General features: G+C 47.2%; 1 protein-coding gene across 1 annotated transcript; it reads right to left on the bottom strand.

Moving 5' to 3' along the window:
- Positions 1 to 274: 274 nt before the first annotated feature.
- On the bottom strand, positions 275 to 15,054 carry ELOVL2 (ELOVL fatty acid elongase 2; the record flags this gene model as incomplete). Its single annotated transcript, XM_080940496.1, has 7 exons — positions 275 to 400; positions 3,276 to 3,410; positions 3,805 to 3,929; positions 6,406 to 6,577; positions 8,418 to 8,495; positions 11,204 to 11,391; positions 15,039 to 15,054. 7 exons carry the CDS (start codon positions 15,052 to 15,054, stop codon positions 275 to 277), a joined length of 840 nt encoding a protein of 279 aa, XP_080796622.1.
- Between the last annotated feature and the right edge of the window lie 1,369 nt (positions 15,055 to 16,423).

Genomic DNA, 16,423 nt, shown 5'->3' with positions numbered 1-16,423 from the left:
CTGAAGACCTGCCAAGAAAAAGCCCGAGTCTCCTGGTTTTCTACATGAATAAGGCATTGCAAAGAGCTCAGGAGAGGGGGCTGTGCACCTGTTCTGAGGTTTGTAGAGGTCGGCATCGCTCCAGTTAATAGAGTAACCTAATAGCAATATATTATAATACATTCTGGGTACAAATGATTTACAAACTCAAAAGGAATTAGTTTATGCTAAAACATACAACTTTCAATTCAGTCTCTGCTTTAAAACAAGCTCAGTCTGTGTTTCTGACACTTCATTATTGCGCCTTCTTGTCCGTCATGCCGTTAGCCGCGATGAAGTGGGCTTTGGAGAAACCGTTCTTCACTTCTGACCCTGCAGGGTGCTCTTGTATCTCTTTCTTCACTGGCTTTTTGCGGTATGTCTGTCAGAGTGTAGACAGGAGAAAAAACAGAGGAGATGTTTTAATAAGTCTCTAACCTCTGACACAGCATGTAGTTAAGATTCTACCCAATTTTTCTTGGCACTGGACCTTCTAATAAGAATTTATGTTCATTTTTAAGCCTCTGCTGCAAAGCTCAGGTAAAAACCAGCACAAGTACATGAAAGCCAGTCAAGGCCATTTCATTTTATCTGTGTGACATCATAAGCAGCTAGCGCTCAAATCACTTAAATTAGTAATTTGCTTGGAAAAACAAAAGTTCCTTTAAAATTCAAGATAAAAGGAGCTGTTATCTTATGTTTCTTATTTTGAGATTGCAATTTAATTGCATCTCCTGATTCTAGCAGGGCTTTAGTTGGGGAGATGGAAAGCAGGGTCTCATGCAAGTTACGTATGTCAACTGCCACAGAACCCCACGCCAGCCTCGGGGAGGGGTCTCCTCTGCCACTCTGGTAAAACACCTGATCTGTCAGCTTATGTTTGTTTGTTTATTGAGACAAGGTCTCATGCAGCCCAGCTGGTCTCCAACGTGCTATGTAACAGACGATACCTTGATCTCCTGCCTCTACAGCCTCGGTGCTTGGGTAACAGCAGTTTTACTTTTGAAAAGGCAGTGATGGTGTTAACAAGAGTCAAGACTGGAATGATGTGAAATGCGAACTAAGATTCAGTTGACCCAGTGTGTGGAAATAGTTCACTGCCTACCACTATGGGGCTGCAGGGAGCCTTGCTGTTCCTTTTATGTTCCTGTGCACACTCGTGGGTCTGTTTGGTCCCACTGAGGGTTCTTTCTTTACACATCCTCAAAGGAAACTTACTTGTTACAAGAGGCAAAGGCCAGCCAGTCCAGTTCAGAAACACAAAATCTAAAAAGCTGTCAAAGGCCCAGTTCCCACAGTGGTCCTTCATAAAAATCCACTGCACTGGCTGGTTTTGTGTCAACTTGACACAGCTGGAGTTATCACAGAGAAAGGAGCCTCAGTTGAGGAAATGCCTCCATGAGATCCAGCTGTAAGGCATTTTCTCAACTAGTGATCAAGGGGGGAGGGCCCAGCCCATTGTGGGTGGTGCCATCCCTGGGCTGGTAGACCTGGGTTCTATAAGGAAGCAAGCTGAGCAAGCCAGGGGAGGCAAGCCAGTAAGTAACATCCCTCCATGGCCTCTGCATCAGCTCCTGATTCCTGACCTGCTTGGGTTCCAGTCCTGACTTCCTTTGGTGCTGAACAGAAGTGTGGAAGTCTAAGCTGAATAAACTTTTTCCTCCCCAACTTTGCTTTTTGGTCATATTTGTGTAGGAATAGAAACCTTAACTAAGACAGCTACCATGGAACAAAAACCAAAAAAAAAAGAGTAATTGTCTGGAGAAAAAAATAATTGAATAGAACTTGAAAAGTACTGTTTTAATACAAACTATGTTGTTTTGTTTGAAGCAGCCTTTCCATTTCTCTAGCCCAGCAATTTAAAACCCATAACCACCTGAGACCTTTCCTACCACAGCCTACATGGCCTCTTATATAACAAAGTCACTTGAGGGACTCTCATTTAAATTGTTAATTGAAAAGAAAATGTCACTAGACAAAGAGCCAACATGCCCTTTCCATGCTGGTTTGCCTTAAAGGAATTTTCCCAAACACTGCCTCTAACCCTCAGAGCAGGCAACAAGGTTTAAAAACTATTAAACACTGTTGTTCCCAAGCCTTTCTCTGTTCCAGCTTCCTGGCTCTGTGTCACTACATTTCTCTTCAGATGCCAGATTTGGTGCCATGATGCAAATGCATGAGTAGGCATGACACAGTCTTTCCGAACAAGGTATCAACAAAGACCAGCTGGGCTGTTCTTGGAATAGGAGGATGTGGGAAAAGGAGTTAGAAGGTGTTCCCCCTCCTCTGTGCACACTGTGGAGGTGTTCTCCCTCCTCTGTGCACACTGTAGAGGTGCTCTCCCTCCTCTGTGTACACTATGGAGGTGCTCCCCCTCCTCTGTGCACACTGTGGAGGTGCTCCCCCTCCTCCTGTGCACACTGTGGAAGTGCTCTCCCTCCTCTGTGCACACTGTAGAGGTGCTCTCCCTCCTCTGTGCACACTGTGGAAGTGCTCTCCCTCCTCTGTGCACACTGTGGAGGTGCTCCCCTCCTCTATGCACACTGTGGAGGTGCTCCCCCTCCTCTGTGCACACTGTGGAAGTGCTCTCCCTCTGTGCACACTGTGGAGGTGCTCTCCCTCCTCTGTGCACACTGTGGAGATGCTCCCCCTCCTCTGTGCACACTGTGGAGGTGCTCTCCCTCCTCTGTGCACACTGTGGAAGTGCTCTCCCTCCTCTGTGCACACTGTGGAGGTGCTCTCCCTCCTCTGTGCACACTGTGGAGGTGCTCCCCCTCCTCTGTGCACACTGTGGAGGTGCTCTCCCTCCTCTGTGCACACTGTGGAGGTGCTCCCCCTCCTCTGTGCACACTGTGGAGGTGCTCCCCCTCCTCTGTGCACACTGTGGAAGTGCTCTCCCTCTGTGCACACTGTGGAGGTGCTCTCCCTCCTCTGTGCACACTGTGGAGGTGCTCCCCCTCCTCTGTGCACACTGTGGAGGTGCTCCCCCTCCTCTGTGCACACTGTGGAGGTGCTCTCCCTCCTCTGTGCACACTGTGGAGGTGCTCCCCCTCCTCTGTGCACACTGTGGAGGTGCTCCCCCTCCTCTGTGCACACTGTGGGGGTGCTCCCCCTCCTCTGTGCACACTGTGGGGGTGCTCCCCCTCCTCTGTGCACACTGTGGGGGTGCTCCCCCTCCTCCTGTGTACAGTTATCTTCACCACACAGTGCAGTGGGCTGTCTGATACATTGCCCCTGAATACTTGCATCTTACATACCTGAATATAGAAGTTTAAGAACAGAATGACCAGTGTCATCATATAGGAAGACTGGAAGATGAGACAGCCAAAGGGGAAGCCGCAGGGCTTCACCACGGCACTCAGCGTGTGTGTGATGGTGAGTACGAACTGCACCTGGAAGGAAAGAGAGGCTGTCGGTGAGGACAGGCTCTGTGGTGGGCGCTCTAGAGGTCTACATGCGGCTATTGTCACTTGTTATATTCTGTAGAAGCAAATCAAGAAATATGTCTCCAATGTCGCACTGCCCTGCTCAGAAACTTTATTTGAAATTATGTAAGTGCATTTTGTCTATTTTCTGATGGAAATAGAGCAGTTGAGATTAATTTAATAAAAATGACCTAAGTGTTCACATATACTCCAAAGAAGAAACTTTCCATTGGAAGCTACAATGCACACAGAAGATACTATAATGAAGTATGATTCCTCAGGCCGCACCAGGGAGAAGCCAGAGTTGCCTATTCCTTCACTGTCTGTGAGCCACATGGGAAACAAAGAGAGGGCAACCTACCAGCTGAGCCTGTGTGAGGTACTTCTTCCACCAAAGGTACTTGTGCATGGACGGGAACACAGACAGTCCGTAGTAGGAATACATGAGAATGTGGATAAAACTGTTCAGGGTTGGTCCAAAGAAGCCTGTGTCAGTGGAGAATGTGAGTTAGTTTCTCAGAAGTGAGGCCCCTCCCCCTTCCTCCTTCTGTGATGGTCTCTGTATCCTGATTGAAAAGCACTAACAGGTCTAGACAATCATGCAACAGCATTCACATGGACACCCCCCCCCCAACTGCTACCATCTCTCCAGGCTTCATAAAACCTCATAGACAGGAGGTGTGAACTGGGAGATGTGTGAACTGGGGAGGGGTGTTCAGCCAAATGAACCAGTCGCTCAGTATCTATCGACTAATGGGGGAGACAGGGAAGGGTGAGCTTAAGTCTGGCTGCAGAGCGTTGATGGCAGAGCCTCTTGTGCCTGGAGAGGTGCAGTGTTGCCTAGTAGTTAGTTGCATGCTCTCGTAAGCTATCTTCTTCTCTTGGACCCACTCAAGGCTGTGGCAGGACCGAGAGCCACCACACTGCAGGACTAAAGAGCACTGCCCACTGCTCCAGGCTGTGGCAGGACTGAGAGCCACCACACTGCAGGACTAAAGAGCGCTGCCCACTGCTCCTCAGGTGGCCGGTTTAAACTCTCTAGCCTCAGTTTCTCACCCTACATGAGTAACCCAGACAACCAAGAAGGGAAGGAGCAGCATTAGTGAATTCTCAGCAAATACTGGCAGAATGTGCTCTGATGCCTGGGTTTCTATGGAAACAAACATTTTGGGAGTAGTCAGCAAGGTGAGTAATCTTTATTCAGCTGTCTGGGTTCTCATTTCTGAGGAGCTCTGTACTTAACATTTCTGTAATCATCTTGGAGACACAGTATACAGATATTCACAGAACCGCCTCTACGCAGTGCAGTGTGAATTTTAAATGCCTGATGAAACTGCTAAAACTGAAAAACAAAAACAAAAGCCATCTCCTCAGTGGCGGCACTGTTCCTTTCCATCCTGCGTCCGCCATCTGAGTAGGGTGACAGCCATCGTTTTCTGGGTACTTTCATTCCCTGCACGGGGGTTTTCATTTGTACCATGACAGCTGGGGCTATCATGACTTCATGGTGGCACTATTAATGATCTTTCAACTTAATGACAGGATCAAAATGATGCAGATTGAGGAAAGAACACAGAGTCTTGCCTGTTGCCCTCCATGTTAGTGACAGTGTCTGACGCTGCGTGACAGACATGACCATAGTCACCTGTGCTGTAACCAGGAGGTGAGACCACTGAGGTGTTCTCTGTACTGTGGCTATGGCGGGGGTGCTCGGTGGGCTGAGCACATTACATGCAGTTTTAACTTATGGTGCTTTCAATTCACAGTGGGTTTGTCAGATTGGACGCTTTGATGGGCCACGGGTATCTGTATCCCACATGCCCTTGGCAGTTTCCAGCATCGATGCAAGCCCCCGACTCCTGAGGAAAACTACAGGCATGTCCAGCCATATCCACTTAAGACAAATTTAAAGCCACCACTCATAATTTGATTTTGGGTTTTGTGTGTGTGTGTGTGTGTGTGTGTGTGTGTGTGTGTGTGTGTGTGGTATTGGTGATGGAGTGTCCCTGTATATTCTAAGCAAGTGCTCCATTGATGAGCTGTGCTCAGCCCTCTAAAATAATTTTTTTAGTAAGTTTTGTCCCATCTAATTTTTCACATAATATTTTCAAACTCACGGGAACATGACGATTTAAATGAAAGAGTACCATTCTCTTTAGTTTGGTCATAAGTGACCACCCCACCTCTCCCCCCTGAGCTATGAAGAAGCCTCTGTAGGGAGACTGCATCAAGTGCTCACAGCGAACATAGAGCAGGATTAAAGCTAGATACACAGCGTACCACATAGGGCCAAGGTCAGTGCTACCTCATGAAGCTCTTGCTTCATGCAAAGTATGTGATAGGAATGAGCACACTGGTTTATCGTGTGTGAGTGTGTGTGTGTGTGTGTGTGTGTGTGTGTGTGTGTGTGTGTGTAGATAGGTAGGCACGGACATGTGTTTTGAGACAGTGTTGCCAAGTGGCAGCCCTCCTTCCCCAGTGCTAGGATTGCAGGTATATGCATCGACACATCAGCTTAGGATCCTGTTTGTTGTTGTTGTTGTTTGGTTTTTGTTTTGAGGTTGAAAGCAGTGCTTTAGTGGGTCACACAGAGATGTCTTTATTTTTCAGACTAAAGTCAAGAATCCATAAGAGCTCAAATAGTTAACGTGTGTCCCTGTGAAGTGCTGTGTTGGGCGAAGAGGCACAGGGTGCTTTCTATGGAGTGGGTGGCTCTTTGGGTGGCTCTGGCTGAGGCCTTGGTCTCTATGCCCATCTGACAATTTGTGCCTGGTGAAGAAACAACTTTTTAAACTTAAAGTCTTGCTCAGTCAAAACTCTAGACACTAAATGGCAAGTGAGCTGCCTGTGGCGACATGACTTTAGGGGCTGCCACCTCTCACACAAGATCAGCACACAAGAGGTGAGCCAGTGGCCTTGTGAGACTCATTCCACAGAACCAAGAGTTACCACAATGACTTACTTTGACCACAAGGTATCCAGTTCAAAACACACCACCAGATGTTAAACATGGACGCATGGTGATAGACGTGAAGGAAGGTGATCTGACTGGTCTTCTTTCGAAGAACAAAGAAAATTGTGTCCAGGAACTCCATTAGTTTGGAGAAGTAGTACCACCACAGGACCTTGGCTACCTATAACAAGTTCAAGGAGGGAGAAAGGTGATGGTGTGCCGAAGCTATGCCCATTGCCAGGGCCCTGCCTCCGGCCTGTGTTTCCTCCAGCCCTCAGAACACTGCTGATCTGCTGCCTTTCCTCAGTTTCCTCTTACTGCCCTCTCTACGAAGCATGGGGCCTTCCCCAAACATTTATCCAGACAAGTTACTCCTCCACAGCCACAAGCTATTCAGCCATGATTCCCACCTAAGGACAGACCCTCCACCAACATTCTGCAAGGCTTCCATGAACCCTGACAGTGGTCTCATCGCCTGAATCTCCATCCCTAACTGCATCTTACACCTTTAGCCACCCTTCACTAAGCCCTCTCTTGGCAGGCACCTTCTCTCAGCAGACTCACCCAGCTAGCTACCTCTGTTCTTTTCTCAGAACTGTTTCAGTCCCAGGCTGTCAGAGCTCCGAATATGCAGTGGTGCAGTGAGTCCTCCGGGATTCCTCACAACACCAGAGGGCATCCCCTCTCATTCAGATGATAAACGTCTTCACAAAGTGATGCTCTGATTCTACCGTGACTAAAGACATTTCTTTCCTAACATTTCCCCCTTGTGTCTTTGGAAAGTCACATATAAAGATGAGATGTATGTTTAATTCTTTGCCTTAACTTTTTCCTGTAATGATGTTGTGTCCTTTCAACTTTGAAAGGTGACAGTGACAGTCCTTCTTTCTTCTAAAGCCTGCACCTGATGTGTTTCAGCCCATCCCAGGCAGTGTTTTTCCAGATGCTTCAACTGTCCTTGATAGCCAATGAGAGGGGTTCTTTCAAGATGGTTTCTGTAACCATGCATGACCCTAATAACCTTGTGTAGTCCTTTGCTGAGGGTCACAGGATGTCCTTGAGTCATCTTACATTTCCTGATCTACAACTGGAACTAAATACTTATCCCTTGTGTTAGGTAGCAACTCTGTAATGTCAAGCTGAGTGTGTTGAGTTGTCACAGACTAAAGAGGCCTTTTCTGCAGATAAAACTGTGAAATATATCCTCTTCTGTGATGTTAACTATGATATTTCCAGTTTTTATCTAAGATTTCTGTGTTTAATTTTTACTACTTTTAAAAATAGAAGCTTCTTTTTTAAAGTACTAGTTAGCACTTGTTACTTTATTATATACTTCATTCTTCTGTGTCCAATGGCTGTCTGAGAGCAGCAATGCATTTTTATTAATAATAGCAACAAAACCCCCAAATTCTGTAATGATGCTGCCCATGGGGACTATCCTCTCCATGTAGTAACTTCTGTCAGGTTCCTTCCTGTGCACGCGAATTTATTTACTCTAACTAATTCTCACATTTGGAGGAGGGAACTTGCCTTGTTTCCTTTTAAAACTTAATTTTGTTTTATAGTTTACGTAAGAGAATGATTCCAAAATCAGACACAGCACAAGGTGTGCTGAGGGCAGTGTGGCTTCCATCTTATCCCCCTGCCTGCTGCCTCCATAAAGGAGACTGTTTGAACTAGCTTCTGGTCTCTTCTGCCATCATTTCCTCTTTTAAAATGTGAGTGAATACAAACATTTTCTCACAAAAAGGCATTCTTGATAATCAGAGTCTGTGACTGGCTAGCTTTTACTTAAATATTTCCTGAGGCAGTAGCGGTGGCTTTGAGGCTATCCATTCCCTCTGTGTCTGGGAGAGGCACCCATTGCAGGGATGTGCTCCGTCAGCCCATCACCTGGTCACTTCTCAGACATGTGTCCCTGATTCTTTCCATCTGAGCTAAAATCTCTCCATGCAAACCCAGCTTCCTACTGCAGAAAGCGTCCTCTGCTCGCTTCCAACGGACAAAGTCTCAGGACTCACCCGGATGTCACTTTCTCCCGCACTGTCGAGATTCTGACACTGCAAGTTGTAGCCTCCTTCCCAGCTCGAGAGGATGAGCTGCCAAAGCACCAAGAAAGGGAAAGAAATCAACTCGAGGATGTGGCAACACGAACAACACATCCCAGTAGGGCTGTAGCCACACTGAACGACATCCCAACTAACGTCACCTCGTCACCAGGACAGAAGTGGTCCAGAATCAGACCCAGTTTTGTCCTCAAGCATTAGCCAGAGCTCATGCGCACTGGTGCACAGACTGGTGCACAGACCCCAGTATGTGCTGCTTCTCCCCCATGCATCTGTTCAGGTCACTCAGAGTGAGAGGACCATCTCTGAAGTAAGAATTCTCACCGTCTGTCTCCACAGCACTCTAGTCTCCTCATGTTTGCTCATGATCCTAATCCCTCCAAGTTTCAACAGTCCTATGAGATGTGCGTTCAGTTTTACAGATATTAAAAAGGTGTTTCTTCACTGACACTTGATCATCAAATAATCTGCTGACTGATGCCTGCCTTCCCCACTCTTCTTTAAAACCTGTCATCCAGACATCCCTGCCCGTTCCTGGAGACAGCGAGACAGTGATGAGCGATGTGCTCTGGGGCACAGCACAGTGTGGCAGGCACGTCACGGTAATTCAGAATTCCTACCTCATTCTTTTCTGTTCTGTCTATGACAGGAGAAAGCAAGTGGTAAATTCCTCATTGAAAACTCTACAGAGGCAGCTCTCCCCCTGCAACAATGTTAAACTCTAGAATATGAACTGTTCCAGGACAAGGCCTAGAATTTTCTTCTGCCTTAGATACTGATGTCTAAGTAACTGATGTTTGGAGCCTTGGCCTCTTCACTGTTCTGATGTAGTTGGCGTATCTCTCTTCTAACAACAGCACCTTAAGGAAATGAGTTTCTGAGGACAGGTGAGGCCAGTGAGTGCAGAAACACCAGCGTTTCCCAAAGCTCTCTGGTGTGAATCGGGTCCCTGCAGCCTCCTGGGCTTTATGCTCATGTCCCTCGATGCCCATCTGCGGCAGGCTGGACACCCAGGATACCAGGAAGGAAAAGTAATGTTTATCTGTGTGTGCTGGTGCAGTTTTCAGACGGAGAAGCTACACTGCACACAGATATGTCAAACCTCTGATGGATGAAAGCTGTAGCTGAAGGGATCGGTGTGCTTTCTATCCTGACAGCGCAGCCTAACCCTAAGTGTGTGCTTTCTATCCTGACAGCGCAGCCTAACCCTAAGTGTGTGCTTTCTATCCTGACAGTGCAGCCTAACCCTTAGCATCAACAGGGGACATTCTGTTTGTCAGGCTGTTGCCAATCCTGCTCTACCTTTCTAACTACTTAGTAACTGGAGCAGAATTACAGAGCAAGCCTCAGGAAGCTGCCTTCTGGGCTATTCACAATCTTCTAGTTGGGCTGTACATCTGAGCCACCTGAGCTAACCAACCTCTGTACTGAAAGAATCAAATGAGCTTGTTAAAGAAGAGTAAGCTTAAGCTGGTGCGGGCTCAGTAGCTCCAAACCTCACCTCGTCAGTCTATCGGCTTTAGCCCATCCTTTTCACCTTAATCCAAATTCATTCCACTGCAGCCTGCAATGCTGTGTGCTTCCAGGCTCCTGATCAAGGGAGGGCCTCTCTCCCTTCAGTCACGTAAAGAAACTAAGTCTGGCATGGTGACACACACTTCTATTCCCAGCACTCAGGAGGCAGAGGTAGATGAATCTCTATGAGTTCAAGACCTACCTGGTTTACATAGCGAGTTCCAGGACAGCCAGAGCTACAGAGAAAAATCCTGTGTCAAGGAAAATAAACTAAATCCATCACTTTATCTGATCAGTTTACACCTGCCATGCCAAATACAGTTTAATAAAGAACCGAAAACTGTCCTTCAGTGTCAGAAGACTTAGTGGTCCCTGTGTGATGAGATACTCAGACTGTTTACACAGCTTTCATCTCCCCAAATGCTGCTTTATTTTGATCACTATGGCAACAGCTAATGGCTACTATTAAAATGGTGCACATTAGCAGGTACACAAACTACAGTCACAGTGAAAAACCTGCATTTTAAGACAAGCATGTTCTACCTTTTAAAATCCATGGACAGTGGGAATGTCTGACTTGCATCATTATTAGGCATTTATAACCTTTATGGATAGCTTTACCCTAATTTTTTCTTTAAAATGACTGTTTTTGCCCTTTCTCCTCTTTATTTTTGCTAAAGCAAGTTGAATACTTTAGATTTCTCCTGGTATTAGGTGAAGGGGCCATTATGTCTGGCTTTGGTCTGATGCTTTGCAGGTTGGGAAGCCGCTAAAGGTGAAGGCTTGGTAGGCACCAGAGCCAACTAGCATCAAGCCAGGCTTGGCCGCACATTGCAAAGCCTCGGAAGGACTCTCCACAGGAACATCAGCATCTCTACACAGGAACCTGAACACTAACTGCATGTGACATTTGACTCTGCTGAGCCTCTGACTCATACAGTACATAAGGGAAGAAAAGTATCAGACATGACCTCCCAAAGCCCTTTCACCCCAAGTCGTGGTTCTAGTTTTAGTTTGGCTGTGGAACACAGAAACAGGCCCAGACTCAAGTCAGAAGCAAGGGCTTCTGACACTTAGGATAGACAGAGTTCCCAGGTTCTGACGGCTGGTAAAACACCAACTGCAACCTTGCACAGCTCTGGAAGGTACAACTAACCAGTTCTCAAACTCAGATACTAGATACTTGCCAGGTTAGGCAAGCCAGCGTGCAGGCCGCACACACTTACCTCCACCAGCATATATGCAGAAAGAAGTGTGATTCCGAGGTTATACAAGGTGAGGATTCCCCTGAGAGAAAGAGCAGGCCTGTTCTTCATGTACTTGTTACCCAGACATATTGAGAGCAGATACGTGATAGTGAGAATGAAGGTGGGAAGGTAAGAGTCCAGCAGGAACCACCCCCGAACTCGAGAATCTGCAAAGAAATATTTACGTTGAGGAGCCCAAGGAGTGACATCCCCGTGGTTAGTAAGCCTGACCATCTGTGCAGCCGGCAGTCACATCCAACAGTCCCCAGTGAGCACACGTCCCGTCCTCACTGAGCACTTGGTGTTTGGGATAAACGCACATAACCAGGTCAAGTTGCTTTTTCCTGAACAAATTCACAGACACTCTGATGCTTTCTTGGCAACCTCAGCATTGGAATTTTTCTTATTAAGTTGGGAACTTTCATCTTTTCACTTAAAGGATCCAGTTTATGGTTTTGTCTGTGTCACTAAAACCGGTGTTACTTTGATACCAGCCCTGGGCTGCTACTGCACAGTCTTGACATGGATACACTGGACAAAAGGCTAATTCAGTTTCCTGAAAGGATGCGCCACTTTAAACATACAGATTATTACTCCTGAAATTTCCCATTAATTTTTTGGTAGTATAGTAGATTATGGGTAACAGAAACTACAGAACAAAGCCTCAGATAAGGAACACACACACACACACACACACACACGGGGCAGGGGAAAGAGACAGACACACACAGACAGAGAGAGAGGGAAGAAGACAGACAGACAGACACTTTAGATTTACAATGTTTTCATGGGACAAATAGCTCCCATGGACACTGGCTGAGAGTAAGGTGAGAGGAGGAAGCTCCAGAGTGGCTGGCATCTGTCACAGCCTTTGCTCATGCTGACACATCTTACAGATGGAAACAGACAGAGAGAAGACAATATGAAGGACGGCGGCAGCGTCTGCACTGCGTTACTGCTGCCACCTCAGCCCCAGATGCCTTGCTAGCACCTCCCACTGGAATGATCAGGGGAAGAGAGCACACCGCATTGCATCCTAATCCATAATGCCCAGGATCTGCACAGGCTCACTGCAGCAAACCCAGCTGAGTTCACTGGGTGGTGGCATTTCACAACAGAGGCAATGAGGACAAAATGGCACAGCCCTGGAGTGGGTAGCTGAGGACAGCCTCCTACAAAACTGCAGATATAGAGTTGTGTTGGAACTAGAAATGTCAATAGCAGGGACAAGAGCCCTTCCTCCAGAGAGAAAAAATTTGATGTCATACAAAGCCCATGATTCTGTCACAAGGTACCCCTGGAAGTAGCCAGTAGGCACAGGGAGATTCGTTCATTAGCCTGCTTTTGTTTAAAGGTTGCCATGCCGTTTGTAGCCCACACAGATAGCACAGTACCACCACAGGTGTGTCCCTTTCTTGATTTAGCTGGCTCTCCTTGGAATGCCCCACACTGTCTATTCCGACTGGATCCTAACACCCTTACAGCCTGCACTATGCTGGAAGTGCCTTTGTGAGCACAGCTGTGCAGAGAGTCCTATAGACAGCTCCCTGGTGAGGATAGAGAAGGTGGGACCTCCAGTCCTGACCTGCTACAGCCTTTCTGACAGCTCGAACTCCTCTACAAGCACATGTGCTATGTGCCTTCCTGCTCATCCTTCAAGGCCTACACACCTACACTACTTTCTGAAGGGAGCCATTTCCCACTCCCTTTCATAGCCACAGCTTCAGCTGTTCAACAAGGTAGTGGTCGCTTTGACTTCCTACTCGGCTGTCCTGCCATAGGTAACTGGGAGCACTGTCTCCATGGCAGGCACCACCTAAAGACTGGATGCGTACTGACAGTTCTCAAAGCAACCCTTTCAGATCTACAATATGGCCATTCCTGGGGTCCCTTGGAGAACCCCAGAGCAGAGCCACAGAGGGCAAAAAGCTCACAGTGGTCAGCTTCCCTTCCCAAGCTATGGTGCTGCCTCTGAAATGTGTCCCTCCAAAACATTTTTAACTCCTGCTGCTACACACGTGGCTTCCCTGGGAACCGGGGTCCCTGCAGCTGCAATCGTGGTAAGATGGCATCATACTGATTAGGGTGGGCCCTAACCCACTCAGCGATGTCTTACAAGACAGGGCAGAAGAAGTAAAGAATACTATTCGAAGCCAGTGGACACCAGCCTGCCAGCAACGTGACATTGGGAGAGCAGCACCAGATGTCACGGGGACAATGTGAGCCCTACCTTGACTTCAGAACTGCAGGAGTGTGTTTCTGTCACCTTCAAAGCCCCCAAGTCCTAGGGAATGCATACGTATGGCCTAGTGTGTTGGCTGCATTCTGACTGTTTCCTGTGCTAGGTTTTCCTCCGCAACCTTCGCCTGTTCTCTACGAAGAGCCAGTGTCCTCTTGTCTCACCTGGACTTCCATCTGCAGTGTCAGGAGAGGGTTGTGTAAGTACATCATCTGGCACCTGAAAGTCTTCACTGTGTCTGCCATGCTGCTATTCGTGCGTTACACTTAAAGGTGACCATACCTGCTGCAGCTAAAACACGGCAGCAAGTGTCCACTGTGGGCGGGGACTTGAGTAGTGTTACTCACTGTTTCTGGCATATCCCACAGTACCACTGATGTGGTGTGTGCAAGATCAGAAAAAACTGAGGGTGCCTTCAAGGTGGCTGGGTGTGGGACGAGGAAGGGACAAGGATTATTGATGTGACTGTAGTAAGGATTTGGTGATCAGATTGAACATTTTATAATCTCTGCTATGGAGGAGAGTAAGCCACTGCAATTCTTTTCTCAGCTGACCCCAAGTCTATGTTAACTCCAGCTCCCAACGATCTACTGATAGCAAAGTTCAGTGTGAACTTAGTTCAAAGAGATCAATGTTTAACTCTCGACTGAGAGAATCAAACAGATAGCTGTGGTCCCTAAGAATGCACAGGGAGAACAGAGGTCACAGACTGCTGCCCCAGCACGATAAACTCTCAAGAGGAAAGAATGAACCATTCTCTCAAACTGCAGTTTCTGTAAAATCACCATTTACTTAGCACAGGTTTCAGAGCCTCATCGGAGACTGGGGAATGGTCCAAATGATCTCCACGATGTGAGAAGAAGGAAAACTTTCACCTCCCTCCCCTTCTTCACAGACTCAAGGACGTCCCTTGTGAAAACAAAGGATTTCCCACAGGATTGTCAAGCATCCAGGCTCAGGTGAAGCAAACCATCTGTCTAGACATCATCTACTCAGAAATACCAGCTCCTCTGTTCCAGCATACCTGATCATGGTGAACAGAGTTATACAAGTGCCACCAGGAAGCTTGGGCAAGAGAGGCACAAGGAGACTAGAGTGATGAGTTATAGCAGAAAGGAAGTCTCCCAAGAAAGACAGTTCTCAGTTGGGGTCTGCAGCAGGAGGAGCTAACCAGAAGGGGGGAGAAGAAAACAGGAGGGAGAAATTCCAGACACAGGAAAATAGCAAATAAAATGGGTTCATATGTTTGAGGAGTCAAAGAGTGTCTGACATGGCTGTGTTCAGGAGAGTGAGGAAGACAGGCTCTGACTAGATTAGTGGGTGATGGAGAAGACACAGGCCACCAGGCTTCAGAGCTGGTGTTGGAGGAAAACATCACATTTCACCTGCCCCTCGTCCCAGGAGACACAATGAGGAGGAAGAAGCTGGGTTTCCTCTATTCTGGGAAAGGGCCACCTATTGGAAGACAGTTTCCAGTTCATAAGGACAGATGCTGCACTGTTCTCAGAACCCCAGAAAATGCTGCTTTCCTACATGCAAACATGCATTCTTCCAGTATGTTCCCAAGCAGCTTACCTCGTGGTCCAAACATGTTGTCCAAAAAAGCATTGACTTCATTATCAAAGGCCTTCAGCTGCTCCTGAAAGAGAGGGGGAATTAAGCAGCCTTTTCTTTTTTAAACCCTCAGCATCACCAACCTGTAGCTCCTGAATCTATGAGTTCAAGGCCTGTGCCTGGAGACTTGAGAGCGGACAGGAAGCCCAGCCTTGCTGTGACCAACTTGCAACGACTGCAGAGGACACAACTTTCTTGTGTTTTCTCAGTAAGAAGAGTCCCAAAACAGATGGTGGATTCAGACACATGGAATCACTCACCTCAATTCCATTTACCACTAAAATGCTTATAGGCAAAGCTCTTCCATAAGCAGCTTTTCTCGCTGCACTGAAGTTTGCTGTGGGAAACGGGGAGTCTGTGGTTGTGGAACACAGTTTCCAACAGGAATCCAGCAGCTCCATGCTTCACAGAATCAAACCCTTAGAGGATGCATTTCCAGTCCAGAAAGAAACTGAGCATTGGAGCTATTCCTAACACCTTTATGTTTGCACATCAGCACTAATTAACATTACAGCCCTAAATAACATTACCTGCGAGAGTTGGATTAATTCTTGTCACTCAGATTCAGACTGGGGCTAGGCTGTTGCTAAGCATCTTTAAGGTGAACATTGGCTGCCTCCACCTTGGCCTACCCCTTGCCCTTGCAGTCTGCTCATAATGGATGATCAAGACTCCCTCCCCTATCACAAAGGTCCGGAACTCCCCTTCAAGCAATGGGAGATGAAGACTAAGATCCAGGGTTCTAGGGAAGAATTTCAGGTGATGACTTTGGTAGAAGTTGGGTGTGACAGCCTCAAAACCATCTTATATGGCATGAACTCCAGATTTGAAGTGGAGTGCAGTCCTGACCCCCAAGCACCTTACCGGACACTGGGGCCAGACTGACAGAAGAGGGATGATGCTCTGGCATCTGAGGACAGGACCTGTGTATTTGTGACTGTGTTGAGGCCTAGCCCTATTTACCTTCTGATCCTAAAACTACAAGAAAAAATTAAAGGTCTTCAGGACCCCGAGGAAGCTTGGGAGGGAGTCTGTAGAGTAGACAACGTTCATGAGCAGCTGCCACAGAACTGGTGCGTTAGAATATCTTGCTTATTTCATATCATCTCTATAAAGTGTTTTGGCTAAAGCACTCCTGACCTTTGTAGACAACTCCTTTAATCTTTGGTTTCTCTGTGGAGCATCTTAGGATAACTCCCAGTCTAAGATAGGGCAGTGACGTTGTGGAGCTAGTGATACGCAGGTCTGGTCAGACATCTCATTCTTCAACAGATAAGGGTACTAACCTCACAAATGGACTCATGACAGTTGCCACGCCATCAACAAATGTTTAAACATTTTCAGTT

This window comes from Micromys minutus, assembly GCF_963924665.1.
Source record: "Micromys minutus genome assembly, chromosome: 1".
NCBI lineage: Eukaryota > Metazoa > Chordata > Mammalia > Rodentia > Muridae > Micromys > Micromys minutus.
This window is presented reverse-complemented; position numbering and strand designations above follow the sequence as displayed.